General features: G+C 45.8%; 1 protein-coding gene across 3 annotated transcripts in view; it reads right to left on the bottom strand.

Moving 5' to 3' along the window:
* The window catches only part of LOC146870021 (ETS domain-containing protein Elk-4-like), a 135,037-nt gene that overhangs the window by 22,340 nt on the left and 85,804 nt on the right, over positions 1 to 26,893 (bottom strand). For all 3 annotated transcript variants that reach the window (XM_085624164.1, XM_085624187.1, XM_085624265.1), the window contains exon 4: positions 18,194 to 18,310. In XM_085624164.1, coding sequence (XP_085480290.1) covers positions 18,194 to 18,310 — 117 coding nt within the window. The remainder of the gene's footprint in view (positions 1 to 18,193; positions 18,311 to 26,893) is intronic.

Genomic DNA, 26,893 nt, shown 5'->3' with positions numbered 1-26,893 from the left:
CTACATATCTACAACTACCAGGCCCCATACCCGCACTTCATCTTTACGGCAGTCGGATAGAAGATCTCCGTTAAAGTGCCCCTTCGAGGGAGCCCGTCGGGCATTGCACCGCCGGCCCGACGAGGAGCAGCCCAAATGATGAAGCATGACACCTGCAAGGGTGTGTGAGGGCATTTAAATCCGACATATGGATTTCCCAATTGGGTCCACATGGTGCTACTAACATATGTCAGCCTCTTTGTTGACATCATCCATCTCTTTTTTGAGGAACTATAGGAACAACTGTTGTTTTTTCCGTATCTGGGGCTCCTGTTCCTACTGGACCTCCCACTCACCTCTGAGTGGACAACGGCCTCGTTAGTCCCCCTATTCGTATTCAAGTTCTGGCACGGCGTTAAACCCGTGGGACTCTCTACTGGTGGGTGAGATTGGTTCTATCCCCCAAATTACCTTTTCTTTCTTCGTCTTAACATTGACTACTGTAATTTAGTAGTTACCTCTATTTGAGCACTGTTTTTTTACCTCTACCGACTCGACCCTACCGGTTTCACTCATGGAAGGCCAGGGTCTGAGCTATGGTGAGGATCACGCAGCTGAACTTCTACGGACCCCCTCTATTTTGGGTCTTGACTACGAAAGTGCGTCTGGGAGTCAAACAGGCGATTGGCAATCTTTATCTGACATGAGAAGAGAATGGGTAAGGATTACCCTACATGGTGCACTTATGACTGAATACTTTAGGGCCAATATCTCACCAAATGGCCTTATAGTAAAAAACTTCCCAAGGATTTTCTGGGAAGATGGCCAATTTAAAATCGAATGGTCACAAATCTCCTGGAAGTGCACCAGAGACCTCCTAATTCTAATCGTCAACACGGCCAAAAGGCTGGCTGACGAATTACTCGTGCGCATACAAGCCGCCGAGAATGCTCTAAAAAACAACAACTCAGTCTCCACTTTCAAAACTAAATTGCTGGAGCTTAATAACGAGATTGCAGAGCACAAAGAGTATTTATTGAAACAGAAAGTGGCGAAACTACAAAAGGACATCAAAAAATTCGACAAGGAAAAGGCTTATCCTTATCTCAAAGCTGACTATATCCCAGCCAATACTAACTATGCTTCCGATGCCAGTTCCAACTCCTCTAAGGGAAGTTCATCGAATAACAGTGATTCCAGCACTGAGGGTATAGGACCTAATCAATACAGAGGGAGGAGAGGGAGACAGAGTTACAACACCTACCCACCCCCACTCTACCAAGGTCCACACCATCCCCCTCCCTTCTGGCAATACCCGATGTTTCCTCCGGGTCCTCCACCGTTCGGCCCGCAATATCCGCCACAGTTTGTACCCCAAGGCCCACGCCAGCCTTTTTTAGGCAGAGGCTGGGGCAAAGGGCGAGGGCGCAGAAGAGGTACTCAACCAGAGAAGAGAGTACAATGGGAGGAACCCATCCAAACTGGAATGGAAACCAGAAGCCAGAGCAACAAAAAACAAACTTAGTTGTTAACCTTTCACCTAGACAACTAACAAAGACAGAAAATGATGTCCTACAAAAAGGGTTAGGTTTTGTACCTACGCCTCGAGTTGATCATTTCCTACAAACCTGCGAATTACACCAGTTCTTCCGGAAAATCCGCCTCAAATTCTTTTTTGAGGACAAGGAATATACTCCCGACGAGGACTCAGGTCTACACAATCCCTCCTCTTTCACTCCTCAGAGTGGAATGATAGCTAACGAGGTACTAACGTATGAACAAGCTGTTTTGAAAGACATTAAAACACTAACTCCTAACAGATGTTTCAACAACATCACCAGACAAGAGACACAGGCGATTGAAACACTCGCCAACGATGCCACTATTACCATCAAACAGGCCGACAAAGGCGGTGCCACAGTTATTATGGCAACCTCGGACTATGACATAGAATGTCTGAGACAACTTGGGGACAGAAAGTACTATACACCCATCTTTCTAAACCCCACCGAACGCCTTAAGAAAACCATTGTGGGCCTAGTAGACACAGCAGAAAGCCAGGGCTGGATCAGTAAGAGGGAAGCCTGCTTTCTTATTAAGAAAGAACCCAGGACTCCCTACTTCTATATACTGCCCAAGATCCACAAGGGCACCACACCTGTACCAGGCAGACCAATAGTGTCGGGGATCGATTCGGTTTTGGAACCCTTATCACAATTTTGTGATCATTTCCTCCAACCTTTAGTCAAAAAGACACCCTCGTACATCCAAGACACCACTGATGTACTCCGACTCATAGACCAATTTCAACACACTGATGCCATTAATTTTCTCATCACTTTAGATGTTGTGGCCCTCTATACCAACATCCCCCAGAGGGCATCCCTAGAAGTGATTGAGGAAATGTTGAATGCCTCCACTGAGGAGCTAACTACCCCTCCTTCTTTCATCATGGAATGTGCCTCGTGGGGCCTCCACCTTGAAGGCCAGCGGTACCATTCCCCGATTCGATGGCGGTGGTACTGAAGTCCGCCTGCCATCGTAGTCAGCCCCTAAGTTTGCATTTTATGAATATGATTCAGCGGGAAATAAATTGATGTTTGCAATTTAATTGACTTTGGTTGGCCTCTTATCTATGAGATTTCCCTGTTGAATGTGCCTTTACATTATACATTTTCGGTTGTATGAATTGATTGCATACTACACTCTCCCACAGGTATTAATTTGAGTGTCATTAGGAGGGTCTGGGACCAATTGTTTTCTTAGGAATTGTTTTCTTTACTAACCTTTGCAAAGGGCCCTAAACTTCACAGCAACACAAGTCACATTTCTTTTAGTAATTTGGGATCCGTTTGAGCTACAAAATTGTTTTGGAGGAAATCGTTAGATTATGCAGCAGATGATGTATTATGTGGCAAATATGATACAGCCATAGTTAAGTGGAAAACATGTTTCCACTTAATTTTGCCCCAACATTGTAGTTGATCAATTTGTAAGTTCCCCAAACCCAAAAGTCGAGTTTGGGCACAATTTGCATTTTAAAAGCAGCCCTATAACACAGGGCTACTTTTAAACTAACCTCAGGCTTCAGCAGTGCACACATGCAAGCGCAGAAAGGGCTGTTGGCCTCTAAACTGCCATGCCTTATTATATTCTAGGGACTTAAAAGTAGTTCTAATCCCCCTGCCCTATTATGTACTAGGGCCTTATAGGAGAGGTCATGCCAATCATAGGGGTACCCGAACGCATAGTGCACCCTAGTGTATGTAGGTGTTTTCACTGTATTTTTAAGTGCCTCTTTCAGAATAGCACTGGCTGTTTAGGCAGAGGCCAGGGTCAGTCAGTCAGGTACCACCAGAACCAGTCAGCAAAAAGTTGGGGAGTGCCTAGGGCGGCTTTGCAACACTAGAGAAACACAAACTCAGAATGTAAAACATAACACCATGGTTGGGGGGTTCTCTTCAATAATCAGAATTGATTTCTATCCTAATGAACCCATTTACCAACATTAGGATAGGGAAAGACTGGGGAAAAATCATAACGTTATAATCTATACATTGAAGTTTTTATGCAGCTCTTTGATGACGGTTAATAGCTCACTGTTCAATATTAGGATTTTAACTTATAATCTTCAAATACCAAAAGAATATCTCAGACAAAAGCAGTAACTCACTGACCTTTTGAATTAAAACTTTCACTAGACAAGCCTTCGATCTCTCTCAAAAAAAGAACATTAATCACCAAAGTTATCTTCACATTTTTATTGTTGCCTGAAAATTGCTGGAGACCAGGAATGCAGCAGCAGGTACTTTTCAAACCATAATGCACTTGCAAACACGACGCCCCCACCCTAAGTCAGCGGCCTTTGTTTGCTTTGTGCATTAAGATGCAAGATTCATATATATGTTTTTTTTAAACATTTGGTCTCATTACTATATGAATGTAAATAACAATAAAGCATACATGCAAACTGTGACTACATGCCTGCTTTTCTCAATATTTCACTTCGAAAGTATGCAATTGTATTTGTTTAACGGGCGGTGATTTGTATAGGGTCACTGGAAAGTGCACAAGGTTGTCCCTGTCCCCCCCAGAATTTTAGTGTCTCCTACGCCCCTGGGGGGATATATCCCCCGCGTCTCCCACACTTCCTACGCCCATGCATACATGAGCGCGCTAATGAGTGGGAGGTTCTGAACAGCACCCAGACATGGAGGCAGCCACAGCTTACTCTGTCTCCACACTAGTTAGAAAACACTAAAATAAACGTTGCATCAGCAGTTCACACAGTGGCATCGCAGAGAATTCACAATATTTAATACATACGGATTCTCTCTGCTTAGCTGGTGTACTTTGTTCAAAGATTAGGCTATAGTGCTTGCATTGTTAGAATCCAGCATCGGAGCCATCTACAGCCCGGTCCACTATTCCGGAAAGTCCCCCAAATGAGGACGTTAAGTGTTGCCAGAAACTAGAGACAGGATAAGAACGAAAAAGCATGCCTTCCGACGAAAAAGCATGCCTTCCGATACACTTGAGCACCAATGGACTGAAAAAAGACGCAACTAACATGATCAGGGGGGTAAGGGACGTGGAAGGGAGCACCAGAAACAAGGGAGAGTGGCATAGGCATGCAGCCACATGGGAGGAGGTAGGAGGGACGAATGCTCCATTAAAATGCGACCAGCTACGGGTGCTGAGCAGAACACAGGCAAACAGTAATACGAGCAGGAAAAGGAGAAGGGAAAAAAAGTCTCCAAACTACAGATAAACAACCAGAGCATAATAATACAGTACTTGGTACCTGCTCTGTGGGAGGACCAGAAAGACAAAAAGAAGGGACAAAGAGAAGAATGGACCACTAGCAAGCAAGGATTTTTAAAGGACACTGAACCAAACAAATGACAAGCAGCTAAACCCACAAAGAAGTATATAAAGTATACACAAGAGGTCTTCAATACTCAACCTAAAAATGATGAAATAATGAAGTAATACTATTGCAAAATGTGCCACATTATGCCGCAAGATTTGCATTTTCTTGCTGCATAATTTACTCAACACTGCCACAGAATTAGGCCCTCTCCTGCCGCATAATTCCAGTGGCTCTGTCTACAAGCCAGTCCGACAGGGCCCACTGCACAATCCTGACTAGTAACTGCACTGGTCTTGCTACTCTGCATCTGCCCCATACAGACCGATTTTCTAAAAACCTTATTCTTAGCACTTCAAGGAACTCAACATTGCCTTAATAAAAACATGCTTTACGTCTGAGAACACCGTCATCCTAGTTAATGCTTTGAGACCGCTTAATTGCACAACAGGTAGAGTTGTAATTTTTAGACAGTCACTTACATGTAAATCTATTAACCTAGGTTTCCAAACCTTTTTGCCGAATTTGTTTTTGCTGGTTTACCCTCATTAAGTTTAAAGAAAGTCCTACACTTTTTGAGAACGTTTCTTTTTTTTCCTACAAGATCCATGCACCTAAAGTAAATATGAAAGGGGCAATCTGGTGAAAAATGTTAACAATCTGTCTCAAAACATAAACAGACATCACTGAACAAAAAAACATTCTACAATGCTTCACTGTCCTGCGAGTTCTACAGATCGTTAGTGGAGGTTCTGGATTGCATCCCCGGAGGCAGTGAGCCAAGCCGATTGTCGAGCAAGAGGGCATGGCCTGGATGCAACGCTCACTGACAGAGCAGGAGCAGGCACGCAGCTGGGCCGGGGCCTGGCACCTAATTTCGTTACTGGCACCTAACACCTAGTACTGGTACCAATACCCACCGACTGGGGCAGCAAGGTAAGGAGAGGAAACAGAGTCCAGAGGACCAGAGGCTGAGTCTGAGTCTGGCACAGGGGCGGCTGGTGACATTTGAAATTAGTGGGGCATAAAGGTTTGGGATGAGTGGCTGTTGGTGTGCTCGCACGGCGAGCAAGCCCGACCGTCATAAGGTAGAACCCCCCCAATTTTGGGGGGTAAAAATAGTGTGCAAATGGTGCATTGTCGAGGATATTTACCATGGATTTTTTAATTGGCACTGCCAGGGTACTGTCATGATGACTGTGTTTGCACAAATGCACACAATAGTGCGAATATGATTGACAGCACAGGGCCTGAATGGACCCTGCTCTGTCAAACACAGCGTGATGGTGAGTATGCAGACATTATTCAAATACTACACAGAGTCTAAGAAATTGGGCAGTTCTTGAAATTAGATTGTTATGGTGTAGATTGAGGGGATGGAGAGTGTAAAGAATAAATGCCTAAAACAAGGAAAAGGAACCGTGGCCAGCAGTGGAATGAAGCAGACCTGAGAAACGACTGCTCTGCTCCATCCCTTTCAATGTCACCTTGCATGGGTGCAGCAGGTGCAGTCGCACTAGGGAATTGAAAGGGCCATTAAACCCTAGTAATTGCTGGATTTAATCGCTCCAACAGCAAAGGGGCCATTTCCCCTGCTTACACTTGAGCCTATGGCATCCTTGCTACTCTACTGCTTGCTCAACACCCCACTGTAGTCCCTGGGTAGGAACAGTATAAGTACTTCCCTAGAACTCCATCAAGGTACAAAAAAACAGGGATATTGTTCAGGACAGGTGATTGAAATCCAGGTAACGGAGCACTGGAAGAGTCACGAGGTACACACTAGCCAGCTTAGTTTGCAAAAACTAGAGGAGCACAGAATGCCCAATTGCCAGAAGGGACTGGAGCACTGTCTCCATTGAAGGTGTGCCGGCTAAAAAAACATGAAGCGGTAGGAGCCCAGGAGTAAACCAATTACCAAAGACATCCAAGGCGACATTGATAAGTGAAGAAACACCGGAGAGCTATTGCAGCCCAAGAGGCAAAAGGCCCTCTGCCAAGATCGAACTTAGGCCCTGGCAGCAATACAGAGCAAAGACAGTCTTAAACATAGAGGCCGACATTACTAGTACCAGCAAAACTGCAAGCAAGCCCAGCACTGCCGAGGCGCCAACCCGGCCAGATTATCCAGCCAAACCTGACCAACCCCAACCCAGCCAAACCACCCTAAAATTAAAAAACACTTACCTGACCGGTGACCGCCTCTTCTCCTGGCGCCTCTCTGCCCCTTCAAACGGTCCGGAACACCACGTCCACGTGACGCAAGTGACTGGCAACCCGGCCCTCAGCCAATCCTGGCGCTGCAGCAGCGCCAGGATTGGCTGACGGCACAGCCTACTCCTCGCCCGCCGCCTGCCCATTAGGAGACCGAAGGGCTCCTAATGGGCATGCGCAAGGCAGCAAAAACACAAGTACGCATGACTGGGCACGGAGTAAAAAATTAAGCTCCATGCCCACTCATGCGCACTTGTGCTGCCTTTCCCAAAGGCGTCTGACAATGATGTCAGTCATCATGACGCCGGACCGCCCACGGTCCGACGTCATGCTGACTGACATTCACAGAGGAGGGAGCTGCGGGCGCGCTGACTGACATTCACAGAGGAGGGAGCTGCGGGGGCTACGCCCCCACGCCCCAATGGACGCACCGCGCCTGGTCTGGCAAGGTGTTCTCCCGCGGTCCACGGATGCGGGGCGGGGCAGGGCGGGGTCTGCTGGCTGCAGGGCTGGCGTGATCGCCAGGGGCCTGGTGTCGAGGCTTGCTGCAGGCAAGTAGAAGCGCTATTGGAGGGCACCATGGACCACAGCTGGGGTAACCTCCAAGGACCCCTAGTGTTTCCCTGACTCTCTAAGGCATCTATTGCCTATGGCCTGAGCATAACACCTCTACCCTGTGCTCTGCTAAGGCTAAGTGCCTGAGTTTTGAAGATAAACAGAATGTCATAGTCATGGACATTCTGGCAAGAGCGGAATGCTCTGCGCGTGAGTGAGTCAGGGAAAAGAACACTCCCGCGCGTGTACAAGCTGCCTGCGAGAATGCTTACAATGTCTCAATAATGATTAAGAACCACAGTACAACAAATGCCTCAATAATGATTAAGAATCACAGTACAACACCTCCCCCCTTATAAAACAACAAAAGAAAGAGAATTAACAATAGGGTATCTTACGTACCATACAGCTAACCAACATAAAAATCTTTAAATTTGGCAGGCATACCTACATTGCATGCACACCTTTGAGAAACAGTTGAGGATGCCTCTCCTGAAATGTCATTCTGCGAAGAGACTGAAGTGGACACACCAGAACCGACATTGACATCGTTAGTGGATGAATCTGAATTGCATGAAGAAGATTCTTCAAAGTCAGATGCTGTAAAGTCTAAAAAATCAGAATCGTCCTTCTTTCTTATGCGGGATATTTTGTATGTCTGCTCTTTATTAACATGTACTAAATCTCTCTTACTCCACCAACCTTTTCCATTCAATAATGCCGATCCTTTTGAAATTTTTCAACTTCCACACAGAGAGACCATTTCGACTCTCCTTTTCTTACCTTCCTGGGAACTTTAACTAAAACAAAATCTCCCACTTTCAATTTGCTTTCCCGAACTCTATGCTTGCGATCAAAAGCAGATTTACTTTGCTGTTGCTTTCTTTCAGCTACAGCTTCCAACCAATGACTTGAACCTTCTTTATTCATGTTTCTGACCCAATCTGGGCAAAATGAACACCTTGACCACCTTTTCCTTAATAAAAGAAATGGTGACACACCAGGTGTGCTGTGAGGTGTGAGTAAATATGACCAGACCTTTTTTAATAAAAAGGTCTTTCACATCCCACCCTCGTCGCCAAAATGTAGTATGAGATTTCCAGGAGAGAAGGCACATCCAGTAGGAAAAAGGAGAAAGGTAATCCTGGGTTTTAAAAGTATTTATTTTTTAAGTATAAATACAAGGAGCCCACAGCAGCAGGTCTGGCAGCAAGAAGATTCACAGTCAACTGACTGAACTGTGAGTCTGAACAGTATCAATAAAGCTCAGTGAGATTTCAAAGACAACATGCATTTGCACGCAGAATAAAGCTGTTTGCATGCTGATGCCAGTTATGAAGATAAACAGAATGTCATAGTCATGGACATTCTGGCAAGATGGAATCACAGTACAACAGGGGGCCAGCCAGAGATGCAAGTGCTCCCCGGTTCTAGATTATCTACACTTCCAGAGATGATTTCAAAGCTAGTGGGTAACTTGAAGGATGTGGTCAAAGTGAAACCCCAAAAGAACAGAGATTGGTCACAAGAAGTAGAAGCAATAGTGGATTATGGAAATCAGGCTGCTCAAGGAGACGGCTCAAGTGTGATTACGACAGCTGAGGCTGGAAAACCGCAGCAAGAGAATTCCAGACACAGCACCATTGACGGCAACCACCTGAGTACCTTAGTCAAAGGCACCAACCCTGGGGATGAATACGCATTCTTAGCTGGACCACGTGATTGTGGAATGAAACATCTAACAGCAAAAGGGGAGCCTAAACGTAAGAGATCAAAAAAGGAAGGGCCGCTACAAAAACCTTTATTCAAAATCATAACATGGTGGCCTGCCCAATCTTCTACACTAGAAAAAGACCAGCCTTGGACGCCCTCGTCAAAGTACAAAATCCTTCCAGCTTCCTGGAAGAGGCACCCGTGGACAGAAGCCCAACCTCAGAGCTCACTTCTGTGTCTCAAAAGACCAACACTATGGTAACTTCCCAAGCAAGCGCCCCACAAGATGTCACAGAGCCAGTCACGACAGAGAAATTGGATCCTCACATCCCAACTCCAGGCTCAAACGCACCTGCTTGGAGCCCTACTGCCTCTCTGAACAACCCGCACAGCAATAAGAATGGGGTGACTGTGCACCAAATGACCACTACCACGGAAAATCCCCCCAAGCAAGTGCCTCACATGGCGCCACCCAATCAGACATGACAGGCATACTGGAGCTCCATACAACCCTCCTTCTGACATCCAACCTGGTCAGGTTGACCTCAGACTCCAATACCCATGATGGGGCTTCCTTTTGTCTTTCTCAATAACGCACACAGCAGTAATAGTGGGGCAGCAGTCACGTTCATTGGACTTGCGGGAGAATCTCATAAACTGCATGTTCTACCTTTCGCAGCCACAAGAGATCCTGCAATACCCGCCCACCTAGACCGGGGCGATCAATAATCTACTAAGCCAGGTGCTGGCTCCCAAGACAATTCGCATGTCCCAACTACAAATGCCTGCACACTATTCTGGGCGGAATACATGTCCAGGTGTCCGTTTGATGTTCTAAATTGAGGTAATATCTTCAAACCAGTTCGATCAATGCGCACGATCCAAGAAGTCAAATCTCAAGAAATCACCCTCCACTGAATTTATTGCTCCAGGGCCTGGCCAGGGTAACCAATCGACCAAAGTAACCTGAAGATCCACTGAGCTGCCACAAAGCCCTGATATATACCAATACCCTTGAACTGTGGGGGAATATTATAACTCCAGCAATGAAACCTGGATACCTGCACATCCTGGAAGCCGGAGGAAAGAGGTCTCCACAAAGACTCAACCCAGAGCACCATGATAAGCCGACTTCTGGTCTCAAAGTGGCAGACAATTCAGGCTGGTTGTCAGGAGCTTTAAATTCAACCACCCTGCTGCGCTTACAAAATATCACCTTAATCGATCACTCCGATTGGGCGCTCAAGATGTGCTCTTGGAACATCAACGGACTGGCAAACTGGGAGACCTGGAAACCCTTCAATACCTCTACTCTTTTCAAATTGTCTTACCTCAAGAGACTTGGTCACAGAAGGCTCACCATCTGGAGGTCTACACAAATCACTTTATTCCTGCAATCAAACAATGAAAGCACAGGAGCAGAATGAGTGGTCTCTCCATTTACGTATCCATTACTAGTGCAACTGAGAACAAGACCACGATCAAGAGAATTACCTCAGCAAACGTTTATGTCCACCCAAATGCCACCTAAAGGACTGAGGTCTCTGAAAAGCTGATTGACATCAATAAAGGCCTTATGACAGAGAAGTCCAGCAAGGGCCCTATGATATGAGGCGACTTCAATATGTGACTAATGAGTGCACTACCTGCAAATGAGATCACAGAAGAGCAAGATAGCCACTGGACGACACTACCTCAAGTTTCCCCCAGGTGGCAATAAGACGACAAGAGAGGATGGTGCTTACAAGGCAATCTTGAACACCTTGGCCATAGAGCTTTAAATGGCTGTATACTTCCGGACAATCCGCCTGGCCTTTCATATTTAACAAGATCCGGAGCTTCTTTAAATGGACTACACCTCTGTCAGAATCCCCCTGCTGGACACCATCACGCCCTTTGGCTTTGGAGAAAAAATAGACAGTGACCATCAACCTCAAGAGATCGCCCTCAACATTGGCATGGATGAGTATGACTGAGCAGCAGACCAAGGGATCAAAGGGCACACAATTAACCTCAAACGCATCAAGTACACCACTGACACCCTCTTAACCCTGATCTCAGAAGCTAAACAACTACTGGCATCTACTCATAAATTCGAGGCAGACTCTGTCTTGTTGGGTAAGGTTTACAAAAATAATCACGAGTCAGCAGGCTAAGCCCGTCCTAGCCTAAAAAAATAATAAAATACATCCAACATGCAGAATTCGACCCTCCCACAAGGATGGGAAATGAATCACCTGATAAGGAGGATTAACCAGCTGTGGAGAACCCTTAAAAGGTCACCGATGGACCCGACAATACTATGCAAACTAAGGGAGGCAAGAATAAATCTAAAGGTGGAGAAAGGGAATATCCAAAGGGAGAGATGGAACTCGTTCTGAACAAAATTACTGTACGACATCAGGTCAAACAACTCCACGAACCTTTGGCAGACTGTAAATGGAGTAGGGAGAAATCTCCCAAATGTGGCATCTGTAGGAAGGTGGATATCTGACTATGGTTACCCCCAACTTTTTGCCTAGTGTCTAGCTGGTTTTTCGACTTAGTTGGCCTGAGATCCTGCCATTCAGGGTCTCAGGCTGTCTGCTCTCTCTTTAAAATGGACTCCATGTACCCTAGGTACATTCCCAATTGGTAAGGATCACCTTATTGGACCCTGTACAGTGTACCCTAGGTACCCAGGGCATAGGTGTACCCTAGGCCTCCCAGGGGCTGCAGCATGTATTATGCCACCCCTGGTCTGGCCTTCCAATCTGACACAACTGGCTGATCACTCAGCTGGGGCAAGGTCGTGTAATCACCCCTTGCTTAGGTGTAGTATTCCTATACCTAACTTACATATAGACACATGTGTACCTATCAGTCACTCCTATGGCAGGCCTTAACAATCCTGGAGGCAGAGTGCTTGGTAACATGTGAGATGGTGCTCTAGCATGAGCTGAGCCTGTCTGCAGCTTTCGGAACCAAGTCCTTATAGCTGTTCTATGATATAGCCTACCATATACTCTTAAAGTGCCTTATAATCTTAGACGGTTATGGTAACTATGGTTTGGCTTTATCGAAACATGTCGTGTAAGGTGTCTAACACTGTGTAATAATACCCCCATGCCATTTCTGGACATGAGGATATTAGTCCCCCCTTCTAGAGGGAAAGACATGTTAAAATCATACTTCACTATTAGCCTCTGACCAAAGCCTCAGCATCACAAAATGGATGCTGCTGCCACGACACAAGTCTGACCTCCTGCAGCTGGGAGTGATCCCAGCCAGGGAGGCCTGGACAATAGGTTTCCTGCTTGGGGAGGTGCTAGCACCTCCCCAGACAGCCTTTAGTGTATTGGGGCAGGGTGGGCTGAAAGGAATGAGACATGCCTGGGGCACACAAGGTGTTCCTTGCATAGTCCAGTTCCAACCGGCGCTGGGGCACTCCAGCCCCAGCTCTGGCGCGAAACTGGACAAAGGGAAGTGGGTGTAACCACCCCCTCCCAGGTCCCACCCATAAGGCGTGACCTAGCAGGTATCCCAGCCCCCCAGATTAGTATAAGAGTGGGAGTTGGGCCTCAAGACTTTAGATTATCCTGAACCTGCAAACTTGAACAGAAACTCTGGACCTTCGACATTCGACGAAAGAAGAAGACTGAAGAATCTCCCTTGTAGCCAAGGAGTGGCTACCCTGTGCAAACAGGCACCATCAAGAGACTACCCTTTGCTTTGCCCACGTTCTACGAGGAACCGACTGCAGAGCCCGACCAGAGCCTTGACTTCCAGACTTCTCCGACCCTGATCCACAGCAGAGCTGAGATCCGTGGAGGCGACGAGCAACGTGGGACCGGCTACCTGGGAAAAGTGGCTAGTAACTTAAAGCGCAGCTTCTGAGGCACCCTCGAAGTTGTGCACCGGGGATTGAGAAGCCCCAACCCCAAGCACCATCTGCACCGAAGATCAGCCCCCCACACTCCACGAGTCCTGCGTGGGGCCCTTCTGCATTTTCCTGCTTGCCGCGTCTGTCCGGTTGCTTGCCCGCTGGCTGGTGGCCTTTGTGACGACGCTCCCTGAAATCTTCTGCGCTGGTTCGGCTCCTCCAGACTGGCTCCCGCTTCTCTGCAAAGAAGAAGCACCCCAGACCTTCCTGGTCTGCACCAGAAGCAAGTCCTCCGTTCTTCGTGGGTTCCGCTTGCCAAGGCTTGGTGAGTCCTAGTCCAACTTCGACGCCGCCGACAGCAAGAGCCTTCGTGGGACAGCTCGCCTCCTGGTCCTGGTCGTCCTCGACGCTTCCTGGTCCTCCTGGCTGCAGCGACAAGCTTCACCTTCACCTGCAATCTTCACGACATCGCCTGGTTCCTTCCTGGTTCCACGTGGTCACTGGCTAGTGACCTTGACTCTGTCCCTTCTGCTTGCAGGTTTCCTCTCTTCTTGATCCCAGCCTTGGGATCCACCGGACACTCTTCACTGACTGCCTGTCAGCATCTTTCTTCAGGCATCCATAGGAGTCGACGACGAAAACCGACGCATCTTCACCCCTATGCACCAGCAGCCTGTGGGCTAGGTAACTTGGGTACTCCGGTGCTCATCAGGATAGTGACTATCCTAGTGTCTAGTTTTCAAGTCTCAACTTCCTAGCTACTCCGGAAGTGTCCTAAATCTACCGTTTTCTAAACTGTACTATTGCTATTGACTTTTACGCATTACGCGTGAGTGTTTCCACTCTGCACACGAATCCCGTGGGCCTCCCACTTCCTAACTAACGCTAGTGTAGTGTAGCCCCAGCGATTCCCTATGCCTAGGCCTATTCTATTTCCGTGACAGTGGTTCTTATACCACTTACTTAGTATATGGTTTGCGTGGCCCCTAGGGCCTAACTGTATTACTTACCTGTGTGACTTAATGTATGCTTAAATAAGACTGTGTTGTACTTACCTCTAATCTCATAAAGAGTGCTGAGGGTTTGACTAGAATAAATACACTTTATTTTATATATATATCTGTTGTGGTGTCCTTTCATTTGGTATTCAAGGGATTATATATGGTATCACAGCTGGCTTCACATGCCATTCAGAGTTTAGCCTAAGACTGCTCTTGTCCATGCTACCACTAGGATAGCTGGTCTATAAGGTTGACTTTACAACCAATCACCATAAGGGTATTTGGACTGATATAAGGTGTACACTAGAACTAGTGACATCATACATCAGGCCAACTTCTCACAGCATCCTCTAACATCCCAGAGCCAATCTAGTACCACTTCCTGTATGACCACTTCAATCAGTCAGCACAGTAGGACCAGTCCCACATACAGGGAGATGGCTAGGAGGCTATCAAACTCCGGTCACCATTTCACAGGAGCAGTGATCACAAAACATTCTGGTGCTCTATCAATGATACTCTCGTCCAGAAATAAACTTCCAAGGGCCGCAGATAGGGGGCGCCAGGCCCAGGTGGAATCCCACCAGCTATTTATGAGGAAGATCCAACATTCCGTGCAGCACAAGTAACATGCTCTTCTCGACTATCTTGCAGCTGAACTGTATTCTCCCTTCATGGTGTGGCTCGATACTCGCACTAATTTTCAAAGGGGGAGGAGGCAAGGGGGTACCTGGGAGCTATCGTTTGGTAGCTCTAATTGACAATGACGCCAAATAACTTGCACAGGCCCTATTAGAAGAGTTACAGCTTTGGGCCGAGACTAATAATACCATTCCACCAAACTGAGTTCACTAAGCACACAGGGACCTCTGTGAACCTTATGACACTCTCCCCATTATCGGATTAGGCAGAATCCAACAGCCTACTAGTATACTTGGGCTTTATCGACTACAAGTCTGCATTCAATAGGGTTGACAGGGGGAAGCTTTTGCAGAAATTAGCTCTTCTCAACATCCCGGGTGGCCTGTTTAGGACTTTGGAATTACTGCATCAAGGAACATGGGTCAGAATAAAAATCGGAGAGGGTTCTTGCTTATCTAGGCCAAATAAAACCACGCAATGTATTAAGCAGGATGGTGTCCTTGCACCAACATTATTTAACCTGTTCTTATTTGATCTGACACCTACTTTGGACTACGTTAATTCCCATCTGCCTTCAGCTCTCGAACCTGCTGTACGTGGACGACCTAGTACTGATTAGTAGAACCTAGGTCGGCCTGCAGCGCCTTCTGGACGCTACCTCAGCCTCTTCAACTGGGAATGGCCTGACACTCAACAAAAAAAAAACTAAGATCCTGGTGGTTCAAGGAACTAGACTACAAAAACCAACATGGTTTCTAGATCAAGAAAAGGTAGGGTCAACTAAACGTTTTAAGTACCTTGGAGTCCACTTCAATGAAAACGGAAATACAGTGACCAGTCAAATGAAATCAGGAAGAAGGGCATCGCCTTATCCTTCGCCCATAGATCTCTTTTTACAAAACTAAAAGGTCCTAAGCTTACACCTATCCTCCAGGTGGTCCAAATCAAAGATTCTCCCAACCATAGCTTACGGAAGTGAGGCTCTTAAGGGGCGGGACAGCGCAATACTGGATAGAATACTTCTCAAGATCTACAGAACAATTTTTCAGCTTCCCTCCAATTCATCTCCAGCCCAGATAAGGCTCATGTTTGGCATTTATAAGCAGAAAATGGCATGAAATGCAGCCTTCACAATATGTTGTTACAAACTCAGCTCAACAAAAGAAGTTTTATTGGGCCATCACCTTTGGTCTTGCTTGGAAACAAAACAATGCTCCTCGGCAAGCTATCGGTCTCAGGCCTTAAGCACACTTGGACTAACGAGCGCCTGGGCCCGATCCATTAGCCATCAGACGTTCAAAAGCTGGGAAAAGCAACCACACAACAGCTCTCACTACACAGGACAAGGCCTGCCTGTTTCAACGCAAACACAGCTGGATGATGCTGCACACCTACATGCGTCTGAAACCACAGCGTTATCTAAGCAAACTTTATAATGATTGGACCAGGGTACAGTTCATGAATTCAGGAAGGGGCTAATCTCAACCCCAATTTATTATACCGCATGGAAAAAAAGTGAGGATCAGGCAAATTGTCAGCTATGCAACCAGGGCCAGGTAGATATTATCCATATACTGTGCTTGTGCCCCACCTTTATGGAGGACCGGCAGGAGCTGCAATGAAGAAGGTGGAACTTATGGGGCATAAGGCCCTGCAGGGAGGTAGTGTTGCCCTGCTTTCAACCATCAGACATACGACTAACTGTGCACTGGTGAAAACTCCATTGTTTCTAAAAAAAAGGTTGGAGGCCATGGCTCCAGCAGTTGAAAGGAAGGGGTGTGATTAGAAAATTAACAGTTCTGGTTTTAGCCCAGACTCCCACTCCTGACTTTTTATGAATGTACGCAGGCTGTAAGCTGACCAAAGACTTTACATGACTAGCTCGCTATTTCCGCACCTTTTAAGATAATGCCTCCAGGGACCTATCGAACTGGCATTGTGGACAGTGTTTTTATCCTTTGCCTTCCCTCAATGTACATTACTTGGAACACTTTCAAAGCCCTCCCCTCTAGAAGGCATGTAGGTTCACTAGTCGGCTAAATCCCACAGACAATTAGACCGTTGCACACGGACCTTTTTAGCAATAATAGCTGAAGCACTTTAACTAGCCTTTGCTCTGACGCAGTTATTCTAGTTTAAGCTTTAAGCTCATTGCACTTTAACTGTTTCGCAGGTCCATCAGTCGGCTAAAGTCTTTAGACGCCTAGACATTTGCACATGCAGTTTTTGATAACAGTCTTGATACAGTTCTTATTTTATCCTATGCACACTGCACTTTATCCACCGCGCCCACACTTTCATGGGTTCACGGTTTACAAAATCTGCTTAAGTGAACCCATAATGCTTTGGGGCAGGAGGAATTCACCTAGAAAACTGGTCACACTCTATTGGCACATCTCAATTTTTATGCACAAACCACTGGTCAGGACTACTGGTATTAACAGGCTTGGGTAAGTTCAACCTTAATCTACAGGGTAGGTTGTGAGTCCCTTTCCAGGGTTCCGTCTTTTAAAGGCCGATGGCGATTGCACCAAGTGTCTGTTATACACCACGTGTCTGTTATATATGTTTTTAATGCATTTACTATGTACTGCATTACAACAGTTTTGAATAATCAAACAATAAAGATTACTTACTTAGAATGATTATTATTAGAGATTGTTAGTGAGGCAGAACAGTTTTTTTTATCTCTGCACTGGATGACCCTTCTAAACAGCAGACCAGTTCTATAAAGTAACAACTCATAGAGCTACTGACAACTTAAGAAAACAAACATTCTTACTGCAGTGTTTGCCTGGGGTCTTTCAACTGAAGTCTTTTTTTAATGATTTTAATATTTGGACTAATATTCTAGGTAGTACCTCAGCTGAAATCTAAGTTGATACTTTGCTCCTGTTTGGATTTCATGTAGGAGCTACTTACAAAGTACAATTTAAACTCAGGCACATACTTAGAAAATATTTAAAACATGCCTTCTTTCATTACATCGAAGACAATTTCTTAACGTCATTCCACATAGTGCTCCACTTAAAGTGGGCACACGTTTTTCCTAATGCTGTACAAATTATTATACATCCATTTAATTACATGCAGCACATGCTTCCATGGTGCTAGGGTATTACAATACTATTGCCAAGCAGCCTCTGCTCCAAAAGTGTCACCGGCTGTGCTTTGGACACTGAAAATAATAGATTTGTCATTTAATAAAGTGTATTTCTGAAAACTGGATCACTCTGAACTGTAAAAGCATTCTAAGTGATACCTCATGTAGGCACTCACAGATGAGCAAATGCGGTCACACTAGTAATATAGAACCAGATTTTGTGTGAACACACTTGAAGCTAAGTAAGGTCTTACCTGGAATAGGGTGTTTGCACCATGCAACCGGGATGGACTCAGTGGTGCCACAGGACTGAGTGTGCTCCAGAAGTGAATACTAGACAGGAGAGGGCTGGGTGTGAGTAGGATCGGTGTCTGGAACACAAATAGCAGAACTAGTAATCTTAATGTCAGCACTATACCTTATTTTAGACAGCAGATAGGAGACTTGCAAATAAACTGAGCAGAAGGGGCTTTGCAGAAGTCTAGCTCCTCCATACATTTGAGACACTAATAAACCAAACCATGCAGTTACCACTGTGCATTTGCAAACATCAGTACATATAACAGAACTGCCTGTGTCCTCCAATAATGACATTAAAAGCCCCCAACTTAACTTGAGACACAAAATACAGTTTACACAGACTGGGGTCCATAGTAGACATGCCAATAAAGACTATAGTGTAAATAACTCTGGCTGAACCGGTGGTAGCGAGCTGGTTTCCTGGATGTGGGTGTGGCTTGGAATGTAGTGTGTATCATCCTGAAATGCAGCACAGCATGAAAATCTGGGGGCTGAGGGGTATTGACAATTGGATCAGTTGGTAGGGATCTGCAGAGGCATCTAGATGTGGGAGGAAGCAAACTGTGTAACCTTTGTTGCTACTCTTTTGTGGAATTGCCCCAAAAGAAAAGAAAACTATTACTTACCCAGTAAGCATCTGTTTGTGACATGTAGTGCTGTGGATCCACATGCTTAGCATAGGTCCACCATCTAGGGTTGGGTTCGGAAGTTTGCAAGTTGTGTTTCTTCGAATAAGTCTTTTGAATCACGAGGTGTAGTGACTCCTTCGTGCTTGCAATGTGCATGGTCCTAGACTCCATTGTTAGATTGTTTTCCGCTTGGTTGGTGAGGACGGAGTTTGAAGGATGATGTATCCTAGTGAGATGACCATGCAGAAATAATGTTTAATGTATAAAAGCGAAAACCACACAGGTGTCCGGGGATGAGGGTGGGTCCATGTGAATCTACAGCACTACATGCCACAAACAGATGTTTACTGGGTAAGCAACATTTTCCGTTTGATGGCATGTGTGGCTGTAAATATATATGCTTAGCATAGACTGTAAAGCAGTTTTCCTCCCAAAACGGTGAATAATTTGTGTGGGTTTGCCTTTGTTTGAAATATTGTACATAGAAACGCTTGGTCCACATTGGCTTGCTGACGGCCCATAACATCTATATAGTAACGTTTTGTAAATGTGTGCGGTGTAGTCCATGTAGCTGCCTTACATGTCAGCAATAGGTATATTGCCTAAAAAGGTCGTGGAGGCTCCCTTTTAGCAAGTAGAGTGAGCCTTTGGAGGGATAGGTAGAGTTTTTTCAGCTTTAGCATAACAAGTTTGGATGCATTTTACAATCCAACGTGAAATGCTTGCTTTAGAGATGGCCCTTCCTTTAAGAGGTTTTGAGAATGCAACAAATATTTGTTGTGTCGTTCTAAATGATTGAGTTCTGTCAATATAAACAAGAGCTCTTTTTATATCCAGTGTGTGTAAAGCTCTTTCCACAAAAGAATAGGATTGTGGAAAGAATACTGGAAACTCAAAAAATTGATTTAAGTGGAACTGTGAAACCAATTGTGAAAGGAATTTAAGGTTGATACGCACTACCACTTTGTCTCTATGAAGTTCGAAGAATGGTTCTTCAAGAGTTAATTCCTGAAGCTCACTGGCACGTCTGAGTGAAGTGACTGGAAAGAGAAAAGTAACTTTCCAGGATAGAAACGGGAGAGGGCTTGAGTGTAAATGTTCAAATGGGGGTTCCATTAACCTTGTTAACACACAATTGAGGTTCCACACTGGTGGTGGAGGAACCCTAGGTGGGATAACTCTTTTGTGGCCTTTTAGAAAAGCTTTAATGTGAGGAACCGTGTATATAGAAATGTGTTCTCTGTTTTGGAGATATGCAGTAACCGCCGCTATGTGTAGTCTTACTGAATTGATAGCTAACCCAGAGGTTTGTAAATGGAGAAGTTAGCAGAATGCTTTGAGGCTTTGCTGTTAAGGGAATAATACCCTTTGAATGACCATAGTGAACAATTGAGGGAATAATACCCTTTGAATGACCATAGTGAACAAAGCGTGAACCACGGTTGTCTGACCAATGTGGGAGCCACTAGGATGAGTGTCAGAGACAGCTGTCGAAGTTTGCGAATCACAAACGGAAGCAGTGGGAGAGGTGGAAAAGCGTAAGCAAATATCCCTGACCAACTCATCCACAGTGTGTTGCCCTTGGACGGTGGGAACCTGGAGGCGAACTTTGGACAATTGGTGTTTTCAGCTGTGGTGAATAGATCTATGTCTGGGTGGCCCCACTGATTGTAGAATGGGTGGAGGATCTGTGAGTTGAGCTCCCATTGTGGACTTGTTGTCTCCTGCTGAGGAGATCTGCAAAGTCGTTGTTCACCCCTGGTAGGTACTCCGCTAAGAGGATGTGTCAGAGAGCATACCCCCCGGTGGTCTGGGCTAGATGAAATAGCTGAAATGGCCTGGAGCTGCCCCCCCACCCCGTTTTTACAGATAATACATGGGAGTCATGTTAACTGTTTTGAGGAGAACCACTTTGCCAGTGAGGTGAGGAATGAAGGCTTGCAGTGCTAGGTGAACAGCTAGCAACTCTAGGTGATTGATATGGAGATATGTTTGACTGGGTGTCAAGTGGCCCTGTACAGTCAGTTCCTGTGAGTGCGCTCCCCAACCAGTGATTAATGCGTCCGTTCATTGTTATGGTTCTCTGCAGACCTGTATCTAGTAAAAGGCTGTTCATTTAAAAGATTGTTGGAATTTCACCACTGTGAAGAGTGGTAAGCATGATGACAGATCAACACTAGATCTTCTAGCTGACCTTCCGCTTGAGCCTACTGATGCACTAAGCATTCTTGCAACGGGTGCATATTGAGTCTGGTATGAGGTACTATGGCTATGTAGGATGAAATGGTGCCTAGAAAGCGCATGACTTTTCTCACTGTAACCTGCTGAGGAGGCTGAAATAGTGTAATAAGTGTTTTGAAGGAAGGACTGAATACTTGCAGTGTTTGGGCAAGCTATCCCCATGTGTGAGTTGAGGATGGCTCCAAGCTAAGGTTGTATATGAGGGGTTGTAGATGAGATACAATTGCATTTACCCTGAAACCTAGTTGGTGAAGTAGGTTTATGGTAGCTTGAGTGTGTTGCAAACAGTTTTGATGAGTATTGCTCTTGAAGAGTCAATCGTCCAGGTAAGGGAAAATGTGGATGTTTTGCCTGCTAAAGTGAACTGCTACTACTGCTAGGCACTTGGTAAACACCCTAGGGGCTGTGGTGACCCCACAAGAAAATACTTTGAACTGAAAATGTTGTCCCATCTAGCACAAATCTGAGGTACTGATGATGTGCTGGATGAATTGGAATGTGGAAGTAGGCGTCCTTTAGGTCCAGTGCGACCATAAAGTTGCTGTGTTGTAGTAGCAGGATGACATCTTGAAGTGTGGTCAAGTGGAAGTGCAAGTGAGTAATGTGAATTGACCCCTGTGCCTTGTTGGGGGTAATGTCACAATTACTATTGCTCCCTTTTTTAGAAGAGCTTGAACTTCCTCTTTGAGCAGTTGTTGATGGTCTGTTGTGAGTCTGTGGTTGCAAGGTAGAATGTGTGAAGGTGTTTAAGTGAGCTCCAGGCAATAACCATGTTGGATAATATTCAACACCCACTGGTCGGATGTAATATTCTGCCATGCAGGAAAGTCGTACTGTAGTCTTCCCCAGACAGGTGTAGTGCAATCGGGGGGAATGGTGGTCAAGGCTTGGTGGTGGAGGTGGAAGGTTTGAAACACCTCCTCTGTCTCGAAAATTGTTTCCCCTCAGTAGTTCCCAAACTTTTTTGACCCGGGGTTCCGTTGACTTATTGAGAGTTGGCTGCGGCTTCCCATTATGTTACTTTTTTTTGGCGGGTTGGGGGGACGTAAGCCCGGCCTCAGGATTACTCCCATTTTTCTCCTTGAAAATAATTGGGATGAAGCTGATGAAGGTATTATAATCATAGATGTAATTCTAGAGTCAGGACCACGAGGCTACACCATAGTCACTAGTCTGACAACATCATGATGAGCGACCATTAGTCCAAGATCACAAAATATTTCAACATTTCATTTACTCGTATTCCTAACGACACGAGTTTAGCTCCTTCAAATGGTGTAGTCTCCATTTTCCGATTCAAACACTTGCCTACCCTACCCTAAACCAGAACATCCACAATTTGGGAAAAGCCATATAGTGTGGAAAAAGTCACCGGTTTGGCCAAAGTCATTCTCTTTGAAACAGTTGATCATCTCAGCCTCATTGAAATCCTCAGGACTCGCCTGAGATCCGAAGGTCTGGTTCTTAGCTTGTTTAGCTGTTTAGAACGGTAAATGCCTACTCTTACCATTTAACAGTCTCATTAGGAATCCAGCATGGCTCTATACTATCTCAGCATTGTTCACTTTGTATTTAGAGCCAGTGGGATTCATAGTGGAGGAGTTTGTGTTTCCAGTCACCATTATGAGGATGACAATCAATTATATATGAAAACTGCCTCCTTTGCTGACATCCTTGCTGCCTAATACTGAAAAAAGGATGAAAATCACTAAATACATCCTCATTGCCTGAGAGCACCAGTGAAAGTTCAATAAAGAAAGAGTCAACGAATTACAAATTGGTCTTTGCTACCGTTTTTGTCCTGGAAGAAACCGCTTGCCTTTTTAGGTCTCGCCTGAGACAGCGCTTTAGCGCTGCTCAGACGAGACTTATAGTAAGCGCTTTTGGAAGTGGAAACGAGTGCATTTCAGGCCGCCAACTACAGTGCATGTGCTCCGGGCGCGCGCACCATTTGGCAGCCTGAAAGCACTCGTTTTCTTTCACTTTCACGGCCGCCCGCGAAAAGTGCTCACCATTTGCCAACCTGCATTGCCTCTCTCCCCTACCCCCTCCCTTATCCCACTTCCTGCTTGTTGTTCTTGTTTTATTCTGTCTTTATTTCTAGAGCGTCCATTGCTGCCCACGTCGGTGGCCTGCATATGTACCTGGGTGCTGCTGTGTGAGCAAGTTGTACACTTCACAGCCACTTACAAAAGGAGTTTTCTTTTGCTCCTCACATGCAGTTAGGGTAGTTCGTTGTTTTAACGGATTTAGTGTTATTTTATTGATAAAGAATACTTAACTATTTAATATTTTAGCAGTTTTTATTATTATAATTGTAATTCTCATTATTATTGTATTATCATTATACATTATTATTGTTGTTATGTAAACTGCTTGATAAACAGTTGCACGTCTCTGGCGTTTTAATGTTATTTGTTTTAAAGAGCGTTTTTTTAAAACTACTTCTCAGGTCTGCTACAAGCAGGTGCTGAGAGCCACGATATAGCGCCTTGGATCGATACATAGCGCCGTCTGCCTTCAATGAGTTTGCGCCCTGGCTTCTACTGGTTCTGGCAGTCACTTTTTCTGAACTCATCACTAGTGCTTCCCTGACCCGCAGTCTGACCTCTGACTGATACTTCCCGCGCCGGAGGAGCGCTGTGGAATATGCGGTTTGGTGTCTTCCTTCCACATAGCGGGACACGACCCGACAGAGGCCCGCACCAGCTCTCCTCTCTCTGGAAGTCTTACCCGGCCAGAGTGCTTTTACGTGGCGCAAAACCTCCTCGTGTACTCTTATGGGCAGCCGTGACTCATCCTTTTATCAATTCCATGGTAAAACGGCGTCTCATTCTTTTATGAGTTTCCTCACCACCTGCCTTATGTTCCATACCCTTTCATGGGGCAATCGCTGCTCCTTCTTTTATCACTCCACCACCGCTGCCTTAACTCTCATACCTGCGCCTGCCTCCTATGCGGCAGTGGCGGCTCCTTCTTATCCCGGCCTCAGACGTTTCATACCCGTTCTTACTCCTTAGGGCAGCAGAGTCTCCATCGTTTATCACTTCATCGCCACGAGCCCAGTGCCTTATGTTTCATACCCGATTGTGCTCTTTATGACTCAGCCGCGCCGCGGCTCCTTCTTTTATCACCTCCACACCTCGCCTTGTTTCATACACGTTCGTTAAACGCATCCATGTTTACTCCTTTTATCTAACACGCAGGGGCGTTGTACTTGTGCATAGTCTGTCCTCGCGCCACCTCTCTGTAATGCTATTATTGTCCTTTGACCATCGCGTGCACTGTACCTGTGTGCACCCCTCCCTCCAGGCTTTGGCCTCTCCAGGCCGTGTGTCTTGTGTGCTGTTGTCAGCCCACTCCAGCGCCGTGTCTTGTGTGTTATCAGCCCTCTCGGGGCTGGGTGCCGTGTGTTTCGTGGTCAGCACAGCTCAATCACGGCTATCTGAAGTGACGGCACTTTAAGCAAACAGGCAAATACTGAAATGGCACAAAACAAGGACAGAACAGCTGCGGAGACCCAATCACTCCAGCCGACTGAAGCCGGGCACACGGGCACTTCGATAACAGGGTGTGAAATGTTTATTTCCAAACGAGCTGCAATTACCGTGCAAATACAGTGCCTGCTTCTGCTGGCCTGGGGTGCGGCGCGTCACGTGCCAGACTTACTACACTGTAATCATAACAACAGAAGTAACGACAAGAACACGAATGATAACCGCAGTGAAAACAAGAAAACACAATACAGTCTTTCTATGCTCGAAGCTCTGTTGGTAACAGGTGTTGTTTCTGTTGATTCACACAGAAATCCGCTCAGAACTCAAGCGCTGAATCGTTTTAAGGTGCTACATGGAAACCGGATGTCCACGAGTGATGTGCACTACTGTAGGGGAGGGGGTTTCCGATGACGCATCGTTGCATACCCCAGTGTTTCCCAGTTCTTCTGGCACAAGTTATTGTAACATCACATGAAATCTAACGCATGTTATTCCCACAAACAGCAGATGCAGAAATGCGATTTCCGATTTGAACCCTCTCTAATAAACCGAGATGCGTTCCCTCCCCTACAACGCTTAAGATTTAAAGCCACACACAGGGCAGGCCTAAGAATCAAACTACATCAACTCGATTTATCGGAGTATTAATGCTGTTGGAATGAGAAGTATTACAAGTTGCCCTTTGAGAGTTCTAAAACTAGAGACTCATGGCTCTTTCATTATAGTTCAGTTTACCCGGGCGTAAACCACCCGATCATGCAATATTTACGTCCTGTTAAAAAAAAAAAACTCGCAGTCAAGCCGTGAGGAGGGGTTGCCACTGTGTTTGGATGGCCAAAATGTTCACAAATGTTATGTATGTGGGTTTTTGAAAGTGCTTCCCCTGGCATAGAGCTACAGTGCACGAGGCGTGCACGCGCGCAAAGCAGCCATATGGCTTTACGTCGCTCTCCCTCGTAGCCCCTCTCCGCCCCCCTTCCCTGCTGCTATTTCACACCAGTTCACCAGTTATCAGAACTCGCGCTTCTCTCCCCCACCCCCCCACCTTCGTGTCTCGCGCTGGAGAAGTGAGTATTCTAATAACTCAGCACTGCTGTTGGAGCAGCAGAAGTTACATGTCATTGGTGTATTTACATAAGCAGCAGTTGCACATTAATTGGAACTTCAAGCACGAACGTTGTGCAAAGCGTTATAGACAACATCCCCGTTGGTGTCCAGCGGTCTGCAGTGCTCAGTAGACTTTGTGCCTCGAGCTGACAAACTGTGTAGCAGCTGCACATGCACCTCCCTCGAGCACGGCACTGGCACTAGTTGCTTGATCCCATATCACTACGGGATTCACTACCAATGAATGTGACTCTTTTGCACACATGAAAGCTTTTTCTAACCCCACGGACCTCCCTTTAGTACTTCTGTTTGGTTCATCTCCATGCATGTACCTTCACGCTGTAAGCAGTGAACTCAGAAGCAGAGCAATGGAGAGGATGTGGCGCTATGGCCAGAGCTCCTGAGTTTGGAACCAGGTTTGAGTCTTGACGTAGGCTCAACATCCTGCGATTCTGGGCAAATCACTTAATCTCCTCTTACCTAAAAAACAAATTGTGTCCAACTGTAATGTAATTGGTGCTCATATAAAATGCTCCACTGCCTTCGGGTCATGTTTGCGCCATATAAAGCACTGCTAGAAGTCGATAAAACTAAACCTAGAAACCATTAGCCAAGCTAGTAGAGTCATTACAATGTGCACAAGATCAAGAGAATTTAGCACTGAAACAGAAAAGCCGTTCTGTTACCTTACTGTATTTTTTTTCTTAAGGTATTTTTATATACTGAACTCCTGGTGACATCCTAATGTAAATATTTACTATAGATTGGAAAACATAGCTGCTGTATGCTGCCCACCTCTTTCGGTAGGAACAGAGGCTGATAATTTGCAGGACCTCCTCTTTGGCCCAGTTCATAACTTTTCCATAGCTATCGTGCACGCGCGCAAAGCAGCCATATGGCTTTACGTCGCTCTCCCTCGTAGCCCCTCTCCGCCCCCTTCCCTGCTTCTCTCCCCCACCCCCTCCACCATCGCGTCTCATTTCTTTTTTCCACAGTCCACAATGTTTTCCGCGATCATATCGCAACAGTCGCCCAAATATAGATGACTGTCTTCATTAGTCAATCATATATTTTAATAATGCAGCCTCACCTAATAAATAGTCTTTTGATTATGTCTGCATACCAATATGCGAATGGTGGGCTATGAAGCTTTCCAAATAGTTTACAATCGGCCTCTTTT

Source organism: Triturus cristatus, chromosome 1_1 (genome assembly GCF_964204655.1).
Source record: "Triturus cristatus chromosome 1_1, aTriCri1.1, whole genome shotgun sequence".
Taxonomy (NCBI): Eukaryota; Metazoa; Chordata; class Amphibia; order Caudata; family Salamandridae; genus Triturus; species Triturus cristatus.
The sequence above is the reverse complement of the archived record's forward strand: the minus strand, read 5'-3'. Positions and strand labels throughout refer to the sequence as shown.